This window comes from Ictalurus furcatus, chromosome 13, assembly GCF_023375685.1.
Source record: "Ictalurus furcatus strain D&B chromosome 13, Billie_1.0, whole genome shotgun sequence".
NCBI classification, from domain to species: domain Eukaryota; kingdom Metazoa; phylum Chordata; class Actinopteri; order Siluriformes; family Ictaluridae; genus Ictalurus; species Ictalurus furcatus.
In genome coordinates this window covers 5077151-5094739 of record NC_071267.1, presented here as the reverse complement: position 1 = coordinate 5094739, position 17589 = coordinate 5077151, and the positions used below count along the sequence as shown (strand labels likewise).

The 17589-nt window shown below is 39.6% G+C and overlaps 1 protein-coding gene across 2 annotated transcripts; it reads left to right on the top strand.

Annotated features, from left to right (window-relative positions):
- Window positions 1–5013: 5013 nt before the first annotated feature.
- tlcd3bb (TLC domain containing 3Bb) lies at window positions 5014–15280 on the top strand. Of its 2 annotated transcripts, XM_053640503.1 has the most exons (7): window positions 5014–5737; window positions 9227–9435; window positions 9553–9636; window positions 10232–10454; window positions 11337–11432; window positions 13348–13457; window positions 13668–15280. In XM_053640503.1, exons 2-7 carry the CDS (start codon window positions 9311–9313, stop codon window positions 13936–13938), a joined length of 909 nt encoding a protein of 302 aa, XP_053496478.1. In that variant the 5' UTR covers window positions 5014–5737; window positions 9227–9310; the 3' UTR covers window positions 13939–15280. The 2 variants fall into 2 exon arrangements, with proteins under 2 accessions (XP_053496478.1, XP_053496479.1); XM_053640504.1 differs by lacking the exon at window positions 9553–9636.
- Window positions 15281–17589: the final 2309 nt, after the last annotated feature.

Here is a 17589-nt window from a genome sequence, read left to right as displayed (position 1 = left end):
AACCTGCCCTCATGTGTTCATAACAACTACAGCACACAAATGATCACAAGGTAAAGAATGCACTTCCTCTCACAGCATTAGTTAGACAAATAAAGTAATAAAATTTACATAAACTGTCTTGAATAGACAAAGTACTATGCATGAAATACCATTTTAACTGCAACAAATATACACCATCAGCAATAATTATTTAAACCACTGAAAGGTGAAGTGATTAACATTGATTATCTCGTTACATTGGCACCTGTAAAGGGGTGGGATATATTAGTCGGCAAGTGAACAGTCAGTTATTGAAGTTCATGTGTTGGAAGCAGGAAAATGTGTAAGGATCTGAGTGACAAGGGCCAAATTGTGATGGCTAGATGACTGGGTCAGAGCATCTCAACTTGTGAGGTGTTCCCAGTATGCAGTGGGTAGTACCTACCAAAAGTGGTCCAAGGAAGGACAACCGGTGAACCAGCGACAGGGTGATGGGCACCCAAGGCTCATTAATGCATATGGCGAGCGAAGGCTAGCCCGTCTGGTCCGATCCCACAGAAGAGCTACTGTAGCACAAATTGCTGAAAAAGTTAATGCTGGCTATGATAGAAAGGTGTCAGAACACACTGTTTATCACAGCTTAATGCGTATGGGGCTGCATAGCTGCAGACCAGTCAGAGTACCCATGCTGACCCCTGTCCACTGCTGAAAGCACCTTCAATGGGCATGTGAGCATCAGAACTGGATCATGGAGCAATGGAAGAAGGTGGCCTGGTATAAGGAATCATGTGGATGGCCAGGTGCGTGTACGTCGCTTATCTAGGGAAGAGATGTCACTAGGATGCACTATGGGAAGAAGGCAAGCCAGCGGAGGAAGTGTGACGCTCTGGGCAATGTTCTGCTGGGAGACCTTGGGTCCTGTCATTCATATGAATGTTAATTTGACACATACCACCTACCTAAACATTGTTGCAGACCAAGTACACCCCTTCATGGCAACCATATTCCCTAATGGCAGTGGCCCCTTTCAGCAGGATAATGCTCCCTGACACTGCAAAAATTGTTCAGGAATGGTTTGAGGAACATGACAAAGAGTTCAAGGTGTTCACTTGGCTTCCAGATTCCCCAGATTCCCCAGATCTCAATCCAATTGAGCATCTGTGGGATGTGCTGGACAAACAAGTCCGATCCATGGAGGCCCTACCTCGCAACTTACAGGACTTAAAGGACCTGCTGCTAACATCTTGGTGCCAGATACCACAGCACACCTTCAGAGGTCTTGTGGAGTCCATGCCTCGACGGGTCAGAGCTGTTTTGGCGGCACAAGGGGGACCTACACAATATTAGGCAGGTGGTTTGTTATACTAATTGGTGTATATACAGTGCTGTGAAAAAGTATTTGCATCCAAGATAAAAACAAAGGCAACATGAGTAAACACAAAATACAGTTTTTAAATGGTAATGTTATTTATTGAAGCAAAAAAATTGTCCAATACCAACTGGGCCTGTGTGAAAATGTATTCGCCCCGATAGTTACTAATTCCCCAAATCTATGAAACTGCATTCAGAATGGGGTTCTTCTGGACTAGACGCAACCAGGCCTGATTACTGTAAACCCTGTTCAATCAAATCAACACGTAAATAGAACTTTTTCAACAGCATGGAGTTGATCAAAGGTCTTACCCAGTAACACACTATGCCAAAGTTGAAAGAAACTCCAGAAATGATGAGGAAGAAGGTGATTGAAAGACATCAGCCTGGGAAGGGTTACAAAACTATTTCAAAGGCTCTGTTACTCCAAAGAACCACAGTGAGAGCCATTATCTCCAGATGGAAAAAACTCAGCACAGTAATGAACCTTCCCAGAAGTGGCTGACCTTCCAAAATTCCTCCAAGAGCACAGCAACGACTCATCCAGCAAGTCACAAAAGAGCCAAGGACAGCATCAAAGGACCAACAGGCCTCTCCTGCATCAATAAAGGTTTATGACTCCGCTATCAGAAATACACTGGGCAAAAATGGCATCCATGGAAGAGTGGCGAGGTGAAAGCCACTGCTAACCCAGAAGAAGATTAAGCCTTGTTTGAATTTTGTCAAAACACACCTTGATAATCCTCAAACCTTTGGGGAGAATAATTTTGTGGACTGATAAGGCGAAAGTGGAACTGTTTGGAAGACGGGTCTTGTTACATCTGGCGTAAACCAAACACAGAATTACACAAAAAGATCATCATACCTACGGTCAAGCATGGTGGTGGAAGTGTGATGGTGTGGGGATGCTTTGCTGCTTCATGGCCTGGGCAACTTGCAATAAATGAGGGAAACATGAATTCTGCTCTCTACCAGAAAATCCTAAAGGAGAATGTCCGGTCTTCAGTCCGTAAGTTGAAACTCTCGCGCAATTATGCAGCAAGACAATGATCCAAAGCACAGGAGTAAGTCCTAGTCCTAGAAGTAACTGAAAGACTCCTCGCCAGTTATCCATTGGTGAAAGGAGTTGGATAACTTTTTGCTTCAATTAAAAAAGAAATTAATAAAAACTGTATTGTGTGTTTACTCAGGTTGCCCTTGTTTTATGTTGTATTTTGTATGAATATCTAAAACTATTTAGTATGAGATATACACAAAACCAAGAAATCAAATACTTTTTCACAGCACTGTACATGCATTAGTGTGTCAGTAGAAAAGATCACATTTTACATCTCAAACAATTCATGTAATTTTAAAAAAGGAGGATATTAAAAAATAGACCACTTTTCAGTTAAAAACATCACTGAGCCTGTCGAATTAAATGGTGAAACAGAAGCAAGTGAGACAGCAGTAGTCTTTAAAAGAGCTGTGGCAAGTTCTCCAAGATGCTTGACAGAGAAATGTCGTGGTTTGTAAGCTTCCTTATACATAAATTTACACAAACTCAAGAGCTATCATAGAATATGCACGTTTTTCCAAATGAATAGCATTTGAATGAATTCCAAATTCCTTTGTAACTGCTCCTACAAAGCATTTAGGAATAAGTTTCTTTCTATCCAGCATGATAGAGGAGGGAGTAATGTTTATTTTATACATATACATATATATAATTTTTTACAATCATCACAGTAGAGGAGAAGTAGTGCTACTGTCTGTTCAGGGTACTGTCTGTGCAACTACCTGACAGTGTATCTCAGAGAATTGATGCAGGCACAGGGTGGCCACACAACATATTGACTTGACTGCCTGTGTTACTATAGCTTTAGTCAGTAATGTTCTATGTGTTTATGATTATATCACTAATGATGCTTCTGAAGCACTTTGCTTGCACAGCAACACTAAATATTAAGTATTTTGTTCTTCCTATTTTCATTTTAAGCAACATCATCCATCAATTTTCCTATATTGAAATCCAAATTACTTATGCCTAGTGAAATCGACAGTGATGCCGATTTTAACTGTCAACTTTGACCTTTAGGTATGTCATCTGCCTCCACTCAAAGCAGACTGAAGAATTTATTCTAAAATTCTAGTCCTGAAATTGTTTAGTTTATACTCACATACGTTTTCATAACAAGTGATGGCTCAGTGCTACCCAAACTTTCATCAGGCCCCTATACAGCAGCAAATCTGGCTGCCAGAACACAACCACAGCTCAACATTGATGAGAACAGAAATACCAGAATGATTGGCTTTGTTAAAATGAGGGAAAATTAACAACACATTTATGTTTTCATAAATAATGTACCTATTTCCATTTACCCTCTCGATTTGGATGTATGTTTGGGGTTATTATCTTGTGAACAGATCTGTTCTTGTCCAAGTCTTAACCTTCTGGTGGAAGCAATCAGGTTTTAGGCTAAACTGTGGCTGCATCTCTCAAGCATTTTTAGTAAAGTTGTGTGTAAATGTTTTTGTAGATCACACCAAACTAAAAATTCCCACCAGTTTTATAAAAATGTAGTTGATACTGGTTTTCTTCATACTCGTGTGCATATGTTGAGGAACAGCTCAAAGAGAGCTGAAACTACTAAATGAGGACAAGACAGCAAGAGTAAAGGAATTTCTAAGAGGGAGAAGGGGAAGTTATTTTGTCTCATGTCTCAAAAAAAATATGATATTATTTAGACGTTTAACAGCACCCGAGAAGCCAAAATCTGGGGACAAATTACAGAAAAGGCGATTTAGGTGTAACGTGAAAACTGAGCGGCAAAAACTTTATAGTACAGGTGATCACGGGCTATATAATACATTGCAGATTGAGACATACCAGGTTGTCACTTATTGTTCACTAAGCTTTAAAGTCACACTGCATGTACCTTTCTAGGTAAAATATACAAGCTAAATGTGTACACTTAAGGGGTACCACCCCAATGTAAGGAATGATATATTATTCAGAAACCTTTTTTAAGAACAGTAATCAGGTTAATGAACGTGGCAGTGGCAGCTCAGTGGTTAAGCCTTTGGAGTACTGATCAGAAGGTTGTCCCAGCACTGCGAAGCTCTCATTGTTGGGTTCTTGAGCAAGGCCCTTAACCCTCAACTGCTGTAGACATGAGATAAATGTAACGTTCACTTCTGTAAGTCGCTCTGCATGAGGGTGTCTCCTAAATACCATAAATGTAAATGATGTCTACAGTAGGGGTGCACGGTGGCTTAGTGTTTAACACATTTGCCTCGCATCTCCAGGGATGGGGGTTCGATTCCCACCAAGGCTTTCCTCTGGGAACTCCAGTGTCTTCCCCTTAGTCCAATAGCATGTGTTGTATGGCTGACTGGCATCTCTAAATTGTCTGCAGTGTGCACTTGTGCCCTGCGATGAGTTGGCACCCTGTCCAGGCTGTCCCCTAGGACAGTGGTTTTCAAAGCCGGGGCCTCCAGGGGGCGCCCGGGAGTCCTCAACAATTTGGTGTGAAAAATAAATAAATGTATGTTTTCTCTTTCTCACTCTCAGACAACCATACACACACACAATCAATTCCTAATGTAATGTAAAGATGTATTTATTGATTTTAAAAAAAAGGGGGGGGGATATATTCAGAAGTCTGTATTTTTAATGTGTTTTAAAGACATCTTGCAAAAGGGGGGCCTCGGTCAAATTTTAACACCATTTGAGGGGCCTCGCCCTGGAAAAGTTTGGGAACCCCTGCCCTAGGATATCCCCCAGGCTCCTTGTGACCCTGTGTAAGATAAACGGTACCGAAAATGGATGGATATTTACAGTTGTATGCAGTCTGGAATGGTGGTATTGTGCTGTTTTTAGTATGGAACAATAGTAGGCCTACGCCACCTAAGGTGACTGCTAAGCTCATCCTTGTGCATCCTGTCCTCACTGTGCATCCTCATCAATAATGTAGCATAATAACAGCTGGCACGACAGAACCGCAGGTTTAGTCTGTATTCATCTACGTCCAGCTCCAGTGTAGTCAGCAAAACGCTGTTTTAAACCATGACCCGAAAATGGTCCAGACTCCAAGGAAATTAAAGCGCCAGCAGCGTCTGAAAAAAAAAAAAAAAAATGAAAAGAAAAAGGGGGCAGATTTAAAGGGCGAGATCGGTGTTGAAGTGCGGATGGGGCAAACCACATAAGCGGAGAGGAAGTGAGAGAGAGACAAGAGCAGCATCTGCTCGCACCCTGAAGCGCCTCGCACCACTGACAGCGTACACACAACAGCTCGACGGAACCACGACCATGTCGGTAAACAGCACGGGGTGTCTTAACCGGACATCACCGCTGTCTTTTACCGGGATGCGGATTTCTACAGGCCGCTGACTGAAACACCGCAACGTAGGCTGCGTTTTTCACTGTCCGCTCATGATTCTATCCAATACTACACCCAAACCCCGCATGCTACCCCACAGCTGGCTGTTCTGTGCGGCATGCGGTGTTGGATGTAGTCCAACAGAACATGTTGGGTTTGACTTTTAACGTGCTGAAGGTTGAATGATGGGGTTTGCTGATATCGTTGTTTAGGAATCGACGCTGTTATTGTTGTGACATTCCTCTCAGGCATTCAACACAACGCGCTTATTATTCAGGATCTTTGTCTGTGGATATGTAATGGTTACATCTAAAGCGTTTACTTTGAGGTGTAAACAAATGAGCATCACTAACACGTCATATGAGGAGACGATCATCATCATCATCATCATCATCATCATCCTTTACGTTGCTTTTTAATTTATATAGCGAGGTCTGGTGTTGCTCAGAGACTAGCTGTGTTTCCTCTGTTTATTATTAATCTCATCCACCTGCGTAATAGCGCACTGCGCATTTTTTACAGCAGGTGCAGTTCTGTGATATGCATTTCATTATTTGGCGATATATAGATAGAATTACTGTGATGCATGTAATCATGCAGGCATGTTGGAGGTCAGAAGTGCTAAGTGGGCTGTTTCAGGGTTTTATGTTCTATTTTGGTATGTTTTGTACAGAGGTAAGGACTGTCCCAGCAAACTTGCTGGACTCAATTCTCCTTGTTTACTGGTGATGGGGAAACACGACTCAATCCGCTGATTCAGCTCTTTGAAACAAACCTAAAAGTCAATTTACTTAAGCTCACAATTTGGATTTGTTTGATTCACTAGCAGTAAAGTGTGTTGTGTATTCCAGGGGTTCCCAAACTTTTCCAGGGTGAGGCTCCCCAAATGGCATTAATATTTGACCGAGGCCCCCCTTTTGCAAGATGTCTTTAAAACACATTCTGAATATATCCCCCTTTTTATTAATAATTACATCTTACATCTTTACATTATATTACATTCGGAATTGATTGTGTGTGTGTGTGTGTGTGTGTGGTTGTCTGAGAGTGAGAATCATGTATTTATTTATTTTTCACACCAAATTGTTGAGGCCCCCCGGGGCGCCCCCTGGCGGCCCCCACTTTGAAAACCACTGGTGTATTCTATAAGACCGGTTATTCTTGTAAAGGTACCAGATTCTGCTTAAACAAGCAACATTCATCTTCACTAATCATCTTCAGTTCATTCTGCTCTGCTGGTGGGGGGGGGGGGGGGTTGATCGCGGTAGAAATTCTAATGGTTTCCACTACAAATACCAGTACAAACCATCAGCTAACCATTAAAACTATTACCATTACTGGTCCTTAATGGTACACACTAGACATAACATGCCTCACATGGAAACAAATTACCAGTAGAGACCCAAAGGGACCATTACAGTTTCCAATAAAACCAATACAGTTCCTATTATAACCATTAAAACCATTACAAATTTTATGAGGGTTTCTATTGTTTATTTTTTAGGCAGGATGGTCAGAGTCATGGTGAGCACTGGAACACAGGGCAGCAGTACACCTTTGGATGTGATGCCAGTCCATCACAGGGCACGGACGCATGCACACACAAACACACACACCTAGAGTCAATATAATGTAGCCAGGACCAACTTAATGGGGCCAATTAAGTAGCCTGTCCACCTACTGGCATATTTTTATGGGCAGTGGTAGCTCAGTGTATATAGCTCAGCTGCCACTCCTGGGCCCTTGAGCAAGACCCTTAAACCTCAACTGCTCAGTTGTATAAATGAGATGAATGTAAGTCGTTCTGGATAAGGGTGTCTGCCAAATGCAGCAAATGTAAATGTAAAGGTGGAGGAAACCAAAGAACACAAGGACCACAAGCACAGAAACTCCACACAGGCACTAAATGTGATCAGGATTGAACCTGGGACCTTGGACCGTGAGGCAGCAAAGCAACCTACTACACCACTGTGTCACTCGTTCAACAAACAGCAATTTTCTGCTTTCTGTTTTACCGCCATACATAGCACTGACACGGCCATTCTTCAAGTTTGACCTTGGTCTATAGATATTTTCGCCCATAATTTAGTATCATAATAGTTGATCTCTGTGCCACAATTTGGGAGTAAATTGTTTTATGCTGATTACCATGCATGCTTCAGCTGTTAATATTATTGTTGGAGCTTGTTATGGACAAGTTAAAATGTTTGAACGGTCAGTTAAACTGCCAGGAATGATGATGACCTTCTTCTTCTTCTTCTTCTTCTTCTTCCTGCCACTGCCCTGTGCTTGCAGAGTTTGTATGTTCTCCCTGTGTTGTGGGATTTGCTCCAGCTAATCTGGTTTCCTCCCCCAGTCCAAAGACATGCATGGTAGGCTAATTGGTGTATGAATGTAATTGTGCCCTGAGGTGGATTTTGATCAAATAAGTCCATTCCATGTGTTAGTAGATCTCTCGAGACCCCACCAGTTTCCTGTCCTCTCATGCCACCAGGTCTTATTTGTAGTTATTGTTGTTTGTAAGCATGGAGGTTGTGTCTGTCAAATTTGTGAAAATTTTTGTCGATATTTCAATATCTTTAATGATTTACCTCAAATCATCCTATACGGATAGTAATGTTTCACTGTTCACAACGTTGGTCACTGGAACTTTTACGGACGTGTTTGGGTCTTTTGCAAATGACTTTTAAAGGAAAACTGCAATTACATTTACAGTAAAAATGTGTGATAGCACTTATTGTGTAGGCTACAGTCACATTCAAGCTTTCATATTGTAAACGTCTGTATAACAGTCTCTTATGGCAATGAAAAGACTTGTGTTTATGTGAAAATAGTAGTCCAGATAAACCGCTATAAGACTCACAATTAATCACTTCAATTATACTTTACACTAAGGCAGTGCTTGGCAAAAAATTCAACATGTGGCAGTCTTATCTTATGTGTGAAAGTGCCACAGATGGCACCATATGAGCTACTCAGCTATTCATATGGTGAGGTTTCTACATGCAGAAATCTCAGAAGTTTCAACTCATTAGCAGGAACTCTTTAATGTCATCATTTACAGAAATGTAACAGAGAATTGTACTTGGTTGATCCTTATTGATCAACAACGCATTTAGCAGTTTGTAAAATTATTTTGTCATTGATATTCTGTCCACACACTATGTGCATTAATTCTAAAACATTTTGTGACGCCATATATTTTCATTTGATTAAAATCGCTATGTATCGACACTAAAGTTAAAACACAGTGATTTATCCTTTTAAAGAGTAATATGTGTCATTGACTCAATTAGTAGGGTTCCATATGCCTTATGCAGTACTGACAATGCTTTATTGACACATTATTATTCGAGTCAATAAGAACATAGTTTTTTTTGTTTTGGACAAACAGTGCAATTAAGTGGTTCATGGTAGTGGACTCAAATGTTCGGTCCCTATTGTACTTCATTTCAGTAGTATAATCAAAGTACAACATGGATCAGTTATTAATCTGATAATATCTTTTCTTTCAGAAAGGAGGGAAGGACAGCAGACGCTCTAAAACGGTCCGAGTGCTTTGTGAACGCTGCGTCAGTTGACCTCACCCACCAACGATCATGTTATCCATCTTGGCTGCGGGCTCGGTGTTTTTCCCTGGGCTTTTCCTCTTGTCCAAGCAGTGTCTGAAACGGCTGCCTGGTCTAGGATGGCACGAGGGGGATGCGGTGATGGTGTCAGCCAGGTAAAGTACACAGTGCTGCTTTAGAAAGGGCAATGATCCTAATGCTTTTGGTTTTCATTCATAGAGTAATGCAGGATTGTACATGTTAGTTGTTAATATATACAAAACACACACCAGGTTGGTGTCATCCGTTCAAGCCGTCATGGCCTCCTCGGCTGGTTACATCATCTCAACTTCCTGTGATGACATCATCGAGGATCAGTAAGTTGTTATTTAATGGAGTTGCAAACTGATCTTTATCAAATCTTTAAAAAAAAAAAAAAAAGTTAAAAAACCAAAAAAAATTAATAGCACTTGGTATCCCCTTTCAGCAGATAGAGTAATTACTAATACAGATAATTTAATTCAGCATATTAGCAGGATTAACATATTTTCTAGATTTTTATAGATTTTTGTGTCACACCGGTTTATGTAAGTATATAATTAGATAAATGTGAGGCTAAGCCGTGTGATTTGATGCCCCTAAGGCCCAATGCAACTAGTGCTAGTTTGGGGAATCTTTTTTTGTGCAGTAATGTTTATGGGGTCTTGTATGATATTAGGTCATGCATATTTATCCTGAGGAAACTAGATACTAAGAATAGCACCAGTTAAACTGCTCATACTGTTGCATGTATAACAAAAAAGGAAGAATGTCAACTCTTTTGATCAGCTATGGCGTTGAGAGGATTTTATATGTTTTGTCAAAAATCCAGATCAGTTTGTTTTTCATTATCTTTGAAAAGAACCGTCTGTTTAAAGCACCGGGTCTTTAGAAGTGTGAGAGCCATGTGTTTTAAAGAATATGATCTTTCAGGCACTGGCTGACCACATCCTACATCCTGTTCGCCGTGCCCTACTTCGTGTACGATATATACGCCATGTTCCTGTGCTACTGGCACAAGCTTCAGGTCAAAGGTCACGAGGTGGATAACGGCCCCAAGTCCAAGTCTGTGGCCCTGAGCAGCTACCTCCGCAGAGAGTTCCTCATGGTCTTACATCATGTAGTCATGGTCACCGTGTGCTTCCCCGTCTCCGTGGTAACTGTCGCCATGCATGTTTTTGTTTGTGTAGTTTTCTGGAAAAAGAAAATCTAGGGCCTCATTTTTTACCTGGATAAATCCAGCATTAGATCAGAACGTAGTCTTGGGTTTTCTCCCCATCAGAAGTTATTTTTGAGTAAACATAGGATTACAATTGTACGTTTTATCACGTTTTTAAAAACAACATAAATGGTTTCTATCCAGACTAGTGATTCTATATAATTCTACTGACCTTTTAGTATGCTGTACATTTAGGCCCCGGGGTCTCAGAGTGGGGCCCCAGACGTCTGTGAAGCATATGGGATTTTTAATTTTCTTGCAGTGGTGAAAATCACAACCCACCATTACCAGAGTTATTATGATTTTTTTTATTGAGTTCTTACTTATAGTTATGAGCCTATTTTCCTGGTGAATAGAAATGAATGGGATGAATTTAAACTATTAACTCAATATCAGATATGCCCATAAACAATGTCAACATTGAATCAAATGACAGTTTTAATGTAAAAAAAAAAAAAAAAAATGTTTTATAAGTTTAGAAATAGAAAGGTTTCCCTGGCTGCTAGGCAGCCATTTAGGCAATGGCTTTATTTTAGTTTAATTTTTTTAATTTCCAGTCTAGTTGTTTTGCGGTTGTGAGACATCCAGTCATAAGTGTCATGTAAACACTCTAGAATCTAAGCGTGCCGTAGTATCTCGTTTCACATCTTAGGGGAAGGAAATAGAAATAAGAAAACGAATGATTCTGAAGAAACGTGAGTCTCGAAGTCACACTGAAAGGTTTTCTACACTAGAACCCATGCCTAAATTAAGCTTGGTCTGGTGAGTTGTTGCTTGTACATTCTATGTGTTAATGTGATGTTGTTTTTCCTTTCTCAGTTCTGGAGGCAGGGGAAGGGTGATTACTTCCAGGGCGTCATGTTCCTAGCTGAGCTCAGCACTCCCTCCGTCTGCTTAGGCAAAATCCTTATTCAGGTACATTCATTATTGATTTGATGAGTGTTTTCCCGTCCATCCCTCTGGCCTTTTCTAATACTTATTCATCACTCCCCCCGAGTCTTAAACAACAATGCATGCAATATTTAGCATGCAGTGATCACACCGTACATTAATGCACATTTATTAATGCCTTTCCTTATGGAGTTTTTTCCTCTGGGATTTTTTCCTTGTAAGTGTAGTCTCTGGCTTACTGATTAGGCATCTAAATCTCCTGTAAAACGTCTTTGATAACATCTATTGTTAAAAGCTCTATCCAAATAAAATTTGTATGAATTTATAGCACGGCCGTATGGGATGTGAGGCAGTTAGCCGATGCTAGAAACATTAGGTCTCCGCACAGGTGATCACTTTAAGACTACACGAGAAGCCGAAGCTCCCCAAAAATTTTATTAAAGCGCAGTAATGAAATATTTCTACAGTCAGTTAAGAATTGTGTCTACATTATTCATCAGTCTTGGAAATTCAATATTTTAGCGAATCAAAATATTACAAAGTCTCACTGCAATATCACGCTGTTTGTTCATTAAACGCAAACTGTTTTCAGTGGACAGCGCAGCCTGCGTGGAAATCTCATTTGAAGCGCGTATATACCCTGCCGAGAGAACTCCATTGACAGGCCTTCAATGGCATCCTATGGCAAATTCAAGTACATTGTGTTTCAATTGGAGCAAATAAGAATGTTTATTGGACAGCCGCCTTTTAATACATGATTTTGGGTCCCACACAGCTTCACTCTGAGTCAGTGAGTGTGTGGGCGGGTGGTTTCATTTTGCATAGAAATAAACAGATAAAACGGATGAACATCACAGATGAACCTTCACAGATGAAACAAATAGGACATAATACACAGAGATATACACTTCAATAACAGACACCTGTGCTCCCCCTTATTTTAAAAACCACCAGCCACAACTGGGTCTCTGTATGCCTGGGCATAAGCAAAACAGAACACGTGTCAGTGTGCAAGCCCTGACTTGAAAGGCCTAGTGCACTCTCAAGAGATCTTTCAGCTACAGTGCATGGAAAAGCACATATTTACATGTACCTATACTGTGATGCAGTTTGAGCTAGGAATGGCTATTTGTTTTTAAGGGGAAGAATGCAAAAATTGTTATCTTTTCTTAAGTCTAGTCTACTATTTTCCTGCTCAGAGCCTCTCACAGCTAAGTATATCCTCATAAGCACATCTGACAGCAATAACCATACCATGGTCAAAGTCACTGTGATCACGTTTCTTTCCCTTCATTTTTGATTGTATTTTGTTGCTAACCGTGCCTCATTACTTCATTCCTTTTTTTTAAATGATTATTCTGTAATTACAGTGCCTTCTTCAGACAGCACATGCTGTGTATATTAAACAGTGTGCTAATCACTGTTTCCCACATTGGAAAATCAGCAGAACACTATTATATACACTCGATAAACACGCACAACATTCGCAAACTCTTGAAAACAACTATTTGAGATGTATCAAACCTTATTTTTACAAAATAAATAATCCTCTCTGAGATGCCAATATGTGAGGAAATACGTCTTTGTTCACTGTATTTCTCAGTAAAAGTTGTTCACCAAACAACGCAGTGCATTGTAAGTATTTTGCAGCTGTTAGGATATATTGTTTATACTCTTTGCATTGCTGGGCATTGTGGGATTGACAGAGTGCACTGGATTTGTCTACTTTCAGACACCACTTCAAAATGGCAGACCTAAAACATATACATATGGGCACTATATAGCGAATAAGGCATTTTGGGCATAGTTAAACTTTACAATTTTTCTTTTCTTTCATTGTTCTAACCCTCTGCCTCATTTTCCCCCCATTTGTTTAGTTCAAACTTATTTCCAGATTACGCATTTGTGTTTTTACCCTTTCACTTGCACTTTCTCTCAGTATAAGCAGCAGCACACACTACTTCACAAAGTGAATGGGGCTCTCATGCTGGTCACTTTCTTCATCTGTCGAGTCCTTCTCTTCCCCTACCTCTACTATGTTTATGGCAGGTATGGGTCTCATCTCCCAACTTCTGGCTATTTCTCTCTCTTCTGCTCTCTGTCTCTCTCCCTCTCTCTCGCTCACTTCCCTTTTTCCAATTTATAACATGTAATGGGTATCTATCAAAAAACACACGAAAGATAAGCTCTTTCTTTGCTTCGCATTTACTGATGCCTTCTGTTTACGTGAAATCTTTTTTGCCATCTTTCCCTTTTCAGGTACGCATCTATCCCTTTTTACCAGGTCCCTCTTGCTGTGCCGTGGCAGTGTAACTTGGGTGCTGCGCTGCTCATGGCACCGCAGCTGTACTGGTTCTGCCTCATTTGCCGCGGGGCTCTGCGCTTGTTCACTGGTGGCTCCCCACGTTCCCGTTGCCCTACCTCTCCCTCTAAGCTCCTCCTAGATGGACACACATCTTCTTTTCAGACAGCCAATGGCTACTGTGGTCAGGCGGCCACTCTCGACCCGCCCACCACCACGATCCACTAAGAGTGACACTCAGCTAAAGAACAAATGTATGTGTGTATGTGTGTGTATGAGTTTGAGACTAAATGGGTCACAAAATGAGTCTGAATGAATTAACTGTGAAGAAGAGGAAACGAAGTGACACTGGATGTGCAGTACTATAGCAGTACATTACAGCATTCTGTTTAGCTCCAAGACCCATGTACTGCATATAGGACTGCTTTAGTAGACATATAAGAGCTGTGCTCACACACACACACACAAAAAAAAGACTGGAATGAACTTTGCAGTTGTGTTTGCACAATAGTTTCAACACCTGAGGCAATATGTGTCATTATTATGCATTATATGACACTAAATGGGTTATGGCTGATTAGATAGGCATGTATTGGTTTTGTGCAAGAAATCATACATTTAATGATGAATAAACGTGACGGAAATTTCATGGAAAAATCCAAATCGAAATGCAAATATTTTCAAATAAGAGTTTGGTTTTAGATAAACCTAACTGGCAATAAAACCTAAATTGGTTACATAAGCAAAATCTTGCGTATGTAAAACAGAGATCTGCAAAGACATGAGCTTTTTCAACCTCTACAGAAAAACCTTTCTGGAATGTATTATTTTGTACATGCTAGTTCCTTGTTTTTAGACAGCCTGGCTACGCTTAATAACCGAAGCATAAAAGAAAAGGTGAGATGCTACTCAAAAGTCCTGTCCTAAGGCCTTATGGTGACCTGTAGATTGACTTTAAGGCAGAACATTCAGGTAGATCTTAACCAGCACTATCAACTGTATCTATCTATATATCTATCTATATATACTACTTGTATATACAAAGATAAAATAGACAACCCTGAATTTATAGGTGAGAAACGAACGATCAAATATATCGCTGCCTTATCCATTTTGGAATTTTGTGTCATTTTAGTTTTTGTTTGCTTTTTTGGATATAGGAGAGTAGTTAAATGAAAAACAAACAAACAAAACAAAACAAAACAAAACAAAACAAAAAAACTACAGTGTGGGCAAGTCAAAGGTGAAAATTTTCTCAAGATTTTTGTTTATGCTTATTCTTTGATGACAAGTCCAAATTTATTTATTCATTCTTTCGTTAAAATGTCATTTTTAAAAAATCTAATTATTTAGTGTTCTGTCCATTCAGTCCAAGATTTATGTCCGTTATCATACTGGTTATGAAAATGTATGTTGAAACTGATAGCCTGTATTGAATTCCTAAATTATTAAAGTTATGGACATATGACCCTACAGTAAACCTGAAATGCTTGCAACCGCTGTCTTGCTTTTCGGCTTTTTGGAATGACGATGGAATAAACTACATACAGGAGGGAAACTACATCCGGTAGAGACAGTGTTCGGTGTGGTGTTTACTCATTTAACGATGATCTTTGTGCTGGAACGTTGGCTACTTATGTAATCTTGCTTCATGATGTTAATTAGTGAATTCCACCATTTAAAAAAAAAAAAAAATGTCTGTAATGTGCTCATTGACAAACTAAATCATTCAGTTGTTCACAATGGCTGAGGTAGAATGAAGGGAATAAGCATTTAAAGCCTCTGAAAGCTGCACCATAAAAAGCTATTACATGAGACACCTTGTAGAGAAGTGCATAGAGACTGGGATCCCACAGGACTAAACAAAAAAGCACGGCCACATTCATTAACATGGGAGCCTATTGGGTACTTGTGCTACGTAACACATTAGCCTCATTCATCCATTCATCTCCAGCAACTGCTTTATTCAGATCAGAGCCACAGTAGTTTAAATTTTTCATTTGTACATTTATATTTTGGGAAATAAAACTAAATCATTTTGTAAGGAAATATTGCAGGTATGATTATTGAGGAGCTGTTTTACCTCTCACCTCACAAAATCTATAGGTTCTGGCCTACAGAGTAATTTTTGTAAATAAATGAGAGGTTTATGTCTACAGACTGCAGACCTGTATACTGAGATGACATGTAACTTACTGTTAGCAATGAGGGTTACAAAAAAAAAAAAAAAAAAAAAAACTGTGACAGTACAGTAACCAGTAACTTCCTTAATGAAACTAAAACATAACTCATCAGGACGGAAGGAAATTGGTGGCGTCTGTGCAGAAAACCATGTCCTTCCATGTCAAATGAAATTTAGTGGGTGGGTTGATACGACCATCAACTCACAATGCTAATATTTCAAGTAATCCCAGGGTTTGGAGATAAAACTGTGACTACATTGCTCACTATGGAAGGCAAAGACAAAACAAAAGCTACTAGCATTGACTTCCATGTGCAAATTGGTTTATATAATGCAATAAACACCCCCCCCCCTCCCCCATCAGCACTAGGGGGAATTCGGTTCTATAATTATTGCTACACTTTATGAAAATGGGCCGAATATTCATATAGAAAATAAACAACACATGTAATGATTGTTAACCTGGGGAGACACTGTATCATTTGATGTTAATATTTAGTGAAGCCTTATCTGGACAGAATAACAGCACTGAATCTCTTCATGTAATGTCTAACAAGGTTGGATCTTAGATTTGGTTGGAAGATCCTCGTAGATTTACAAATGTCTGCTGCCCTCTTCAGTTCACACTACAGGTTGTAAAATCTGGACACTGAGATGGCCATCGCACAATTGTGCAGGTACGTTTGGGGTCTTGTTGAAAGCGCCATCTACAACCAAGTCTTAACCTCTTTTCAGAGGTGGCCAGGTTTTAGGCTGGAATATCCTGGTATTTGCCAGAATTTATGATGGCACCAACCTTCATAACAGCCCCAAGTATCAGTGAATCACTCTTTATTTGAATTTACACAAATATTACGATGTTAGATAGCAGATATATTTGCTGGGTTTGTTTTAGCTGATTTTATATTGTTTACATGGTTAAACAAGCTTGGAATATATTTGTTAATACGATGCAATATTGAATGTCAGTGTTGATGTCAATACTATATGGCATTTTTTCATCCATGTGGTTTCAAAGTTCTGAGAGTGAAGATGAGCTTTTTCCCCTTACGTTTCCTCTCTTCTTTGCTCCCATAACAACTAGCAATGCAAACAGAGTCATTTATGTTACGTCCATTGCTATTGAAGTGTCTCTACACTGGAATCTGATGGTATGATGGTGCTCAACAAAATGAACAGCCAGACTCTTCTTGGTTTCTGTGCAAAATCTCTTTTTTCTACAGTCAAATGGCCAATACTTAAGGTCAATATTGCAAATAAAATATTTACAGATTTCATACTGTTTGAAGCCCTTGTGTGATCTTATTAAGTACTTAATAAATTATTGTTAATTATTTTTTATTGTTCATAACTCACAGAGGTTTTCAACAGTATGAACAGTATGAAATCTGTAAATATTTTTATTTGCAATATTGAAACCGTTATTAAATTGTGTGAGGGTTTGTTCATTGATAAATTAAACACTGTTCTGGTTGGAAAATTGCTGTTTTATGGGCGGATTAATAGACTATAGACCAATGGGGGGGGGGGGGGGGGGGGGCATGTATTACTTTTGTCTGCTGTGTGTTATTGCTTAATAATAAACTACTTAATCTTAAAAACATATAAATATATACATATTTCCATGAATGTACCATACTAATTTGATTAACCTTCACATTTTATCCATATAAATGTAGTTAATATACATTATTAAT

Bases quoted from the DNA above. Each gene is read 5' to 3' on its own strand.
- tlcd3bb (XM_053640503.1), top strand. From the start codon at position 9,311: ATGTTATCCATCTTGGCTGCGGGCTCGGTGTTTTTCCCTGGGCTTTTC. The intron at 9,637-10,231 runs GTAAGTTGTTAT...ATGATCTTTCAG, and splicing joins GATGACATCATCGAGGATCA to GCACTGGCTGACCACATCCT. The intron at 11,433-13,347 runs GTACATTCATTA...ACTTTCTCTCAG, and splicing joins TAGGCAAAATCCTTATTCAG to TATAAGCAGCAGCACACACT.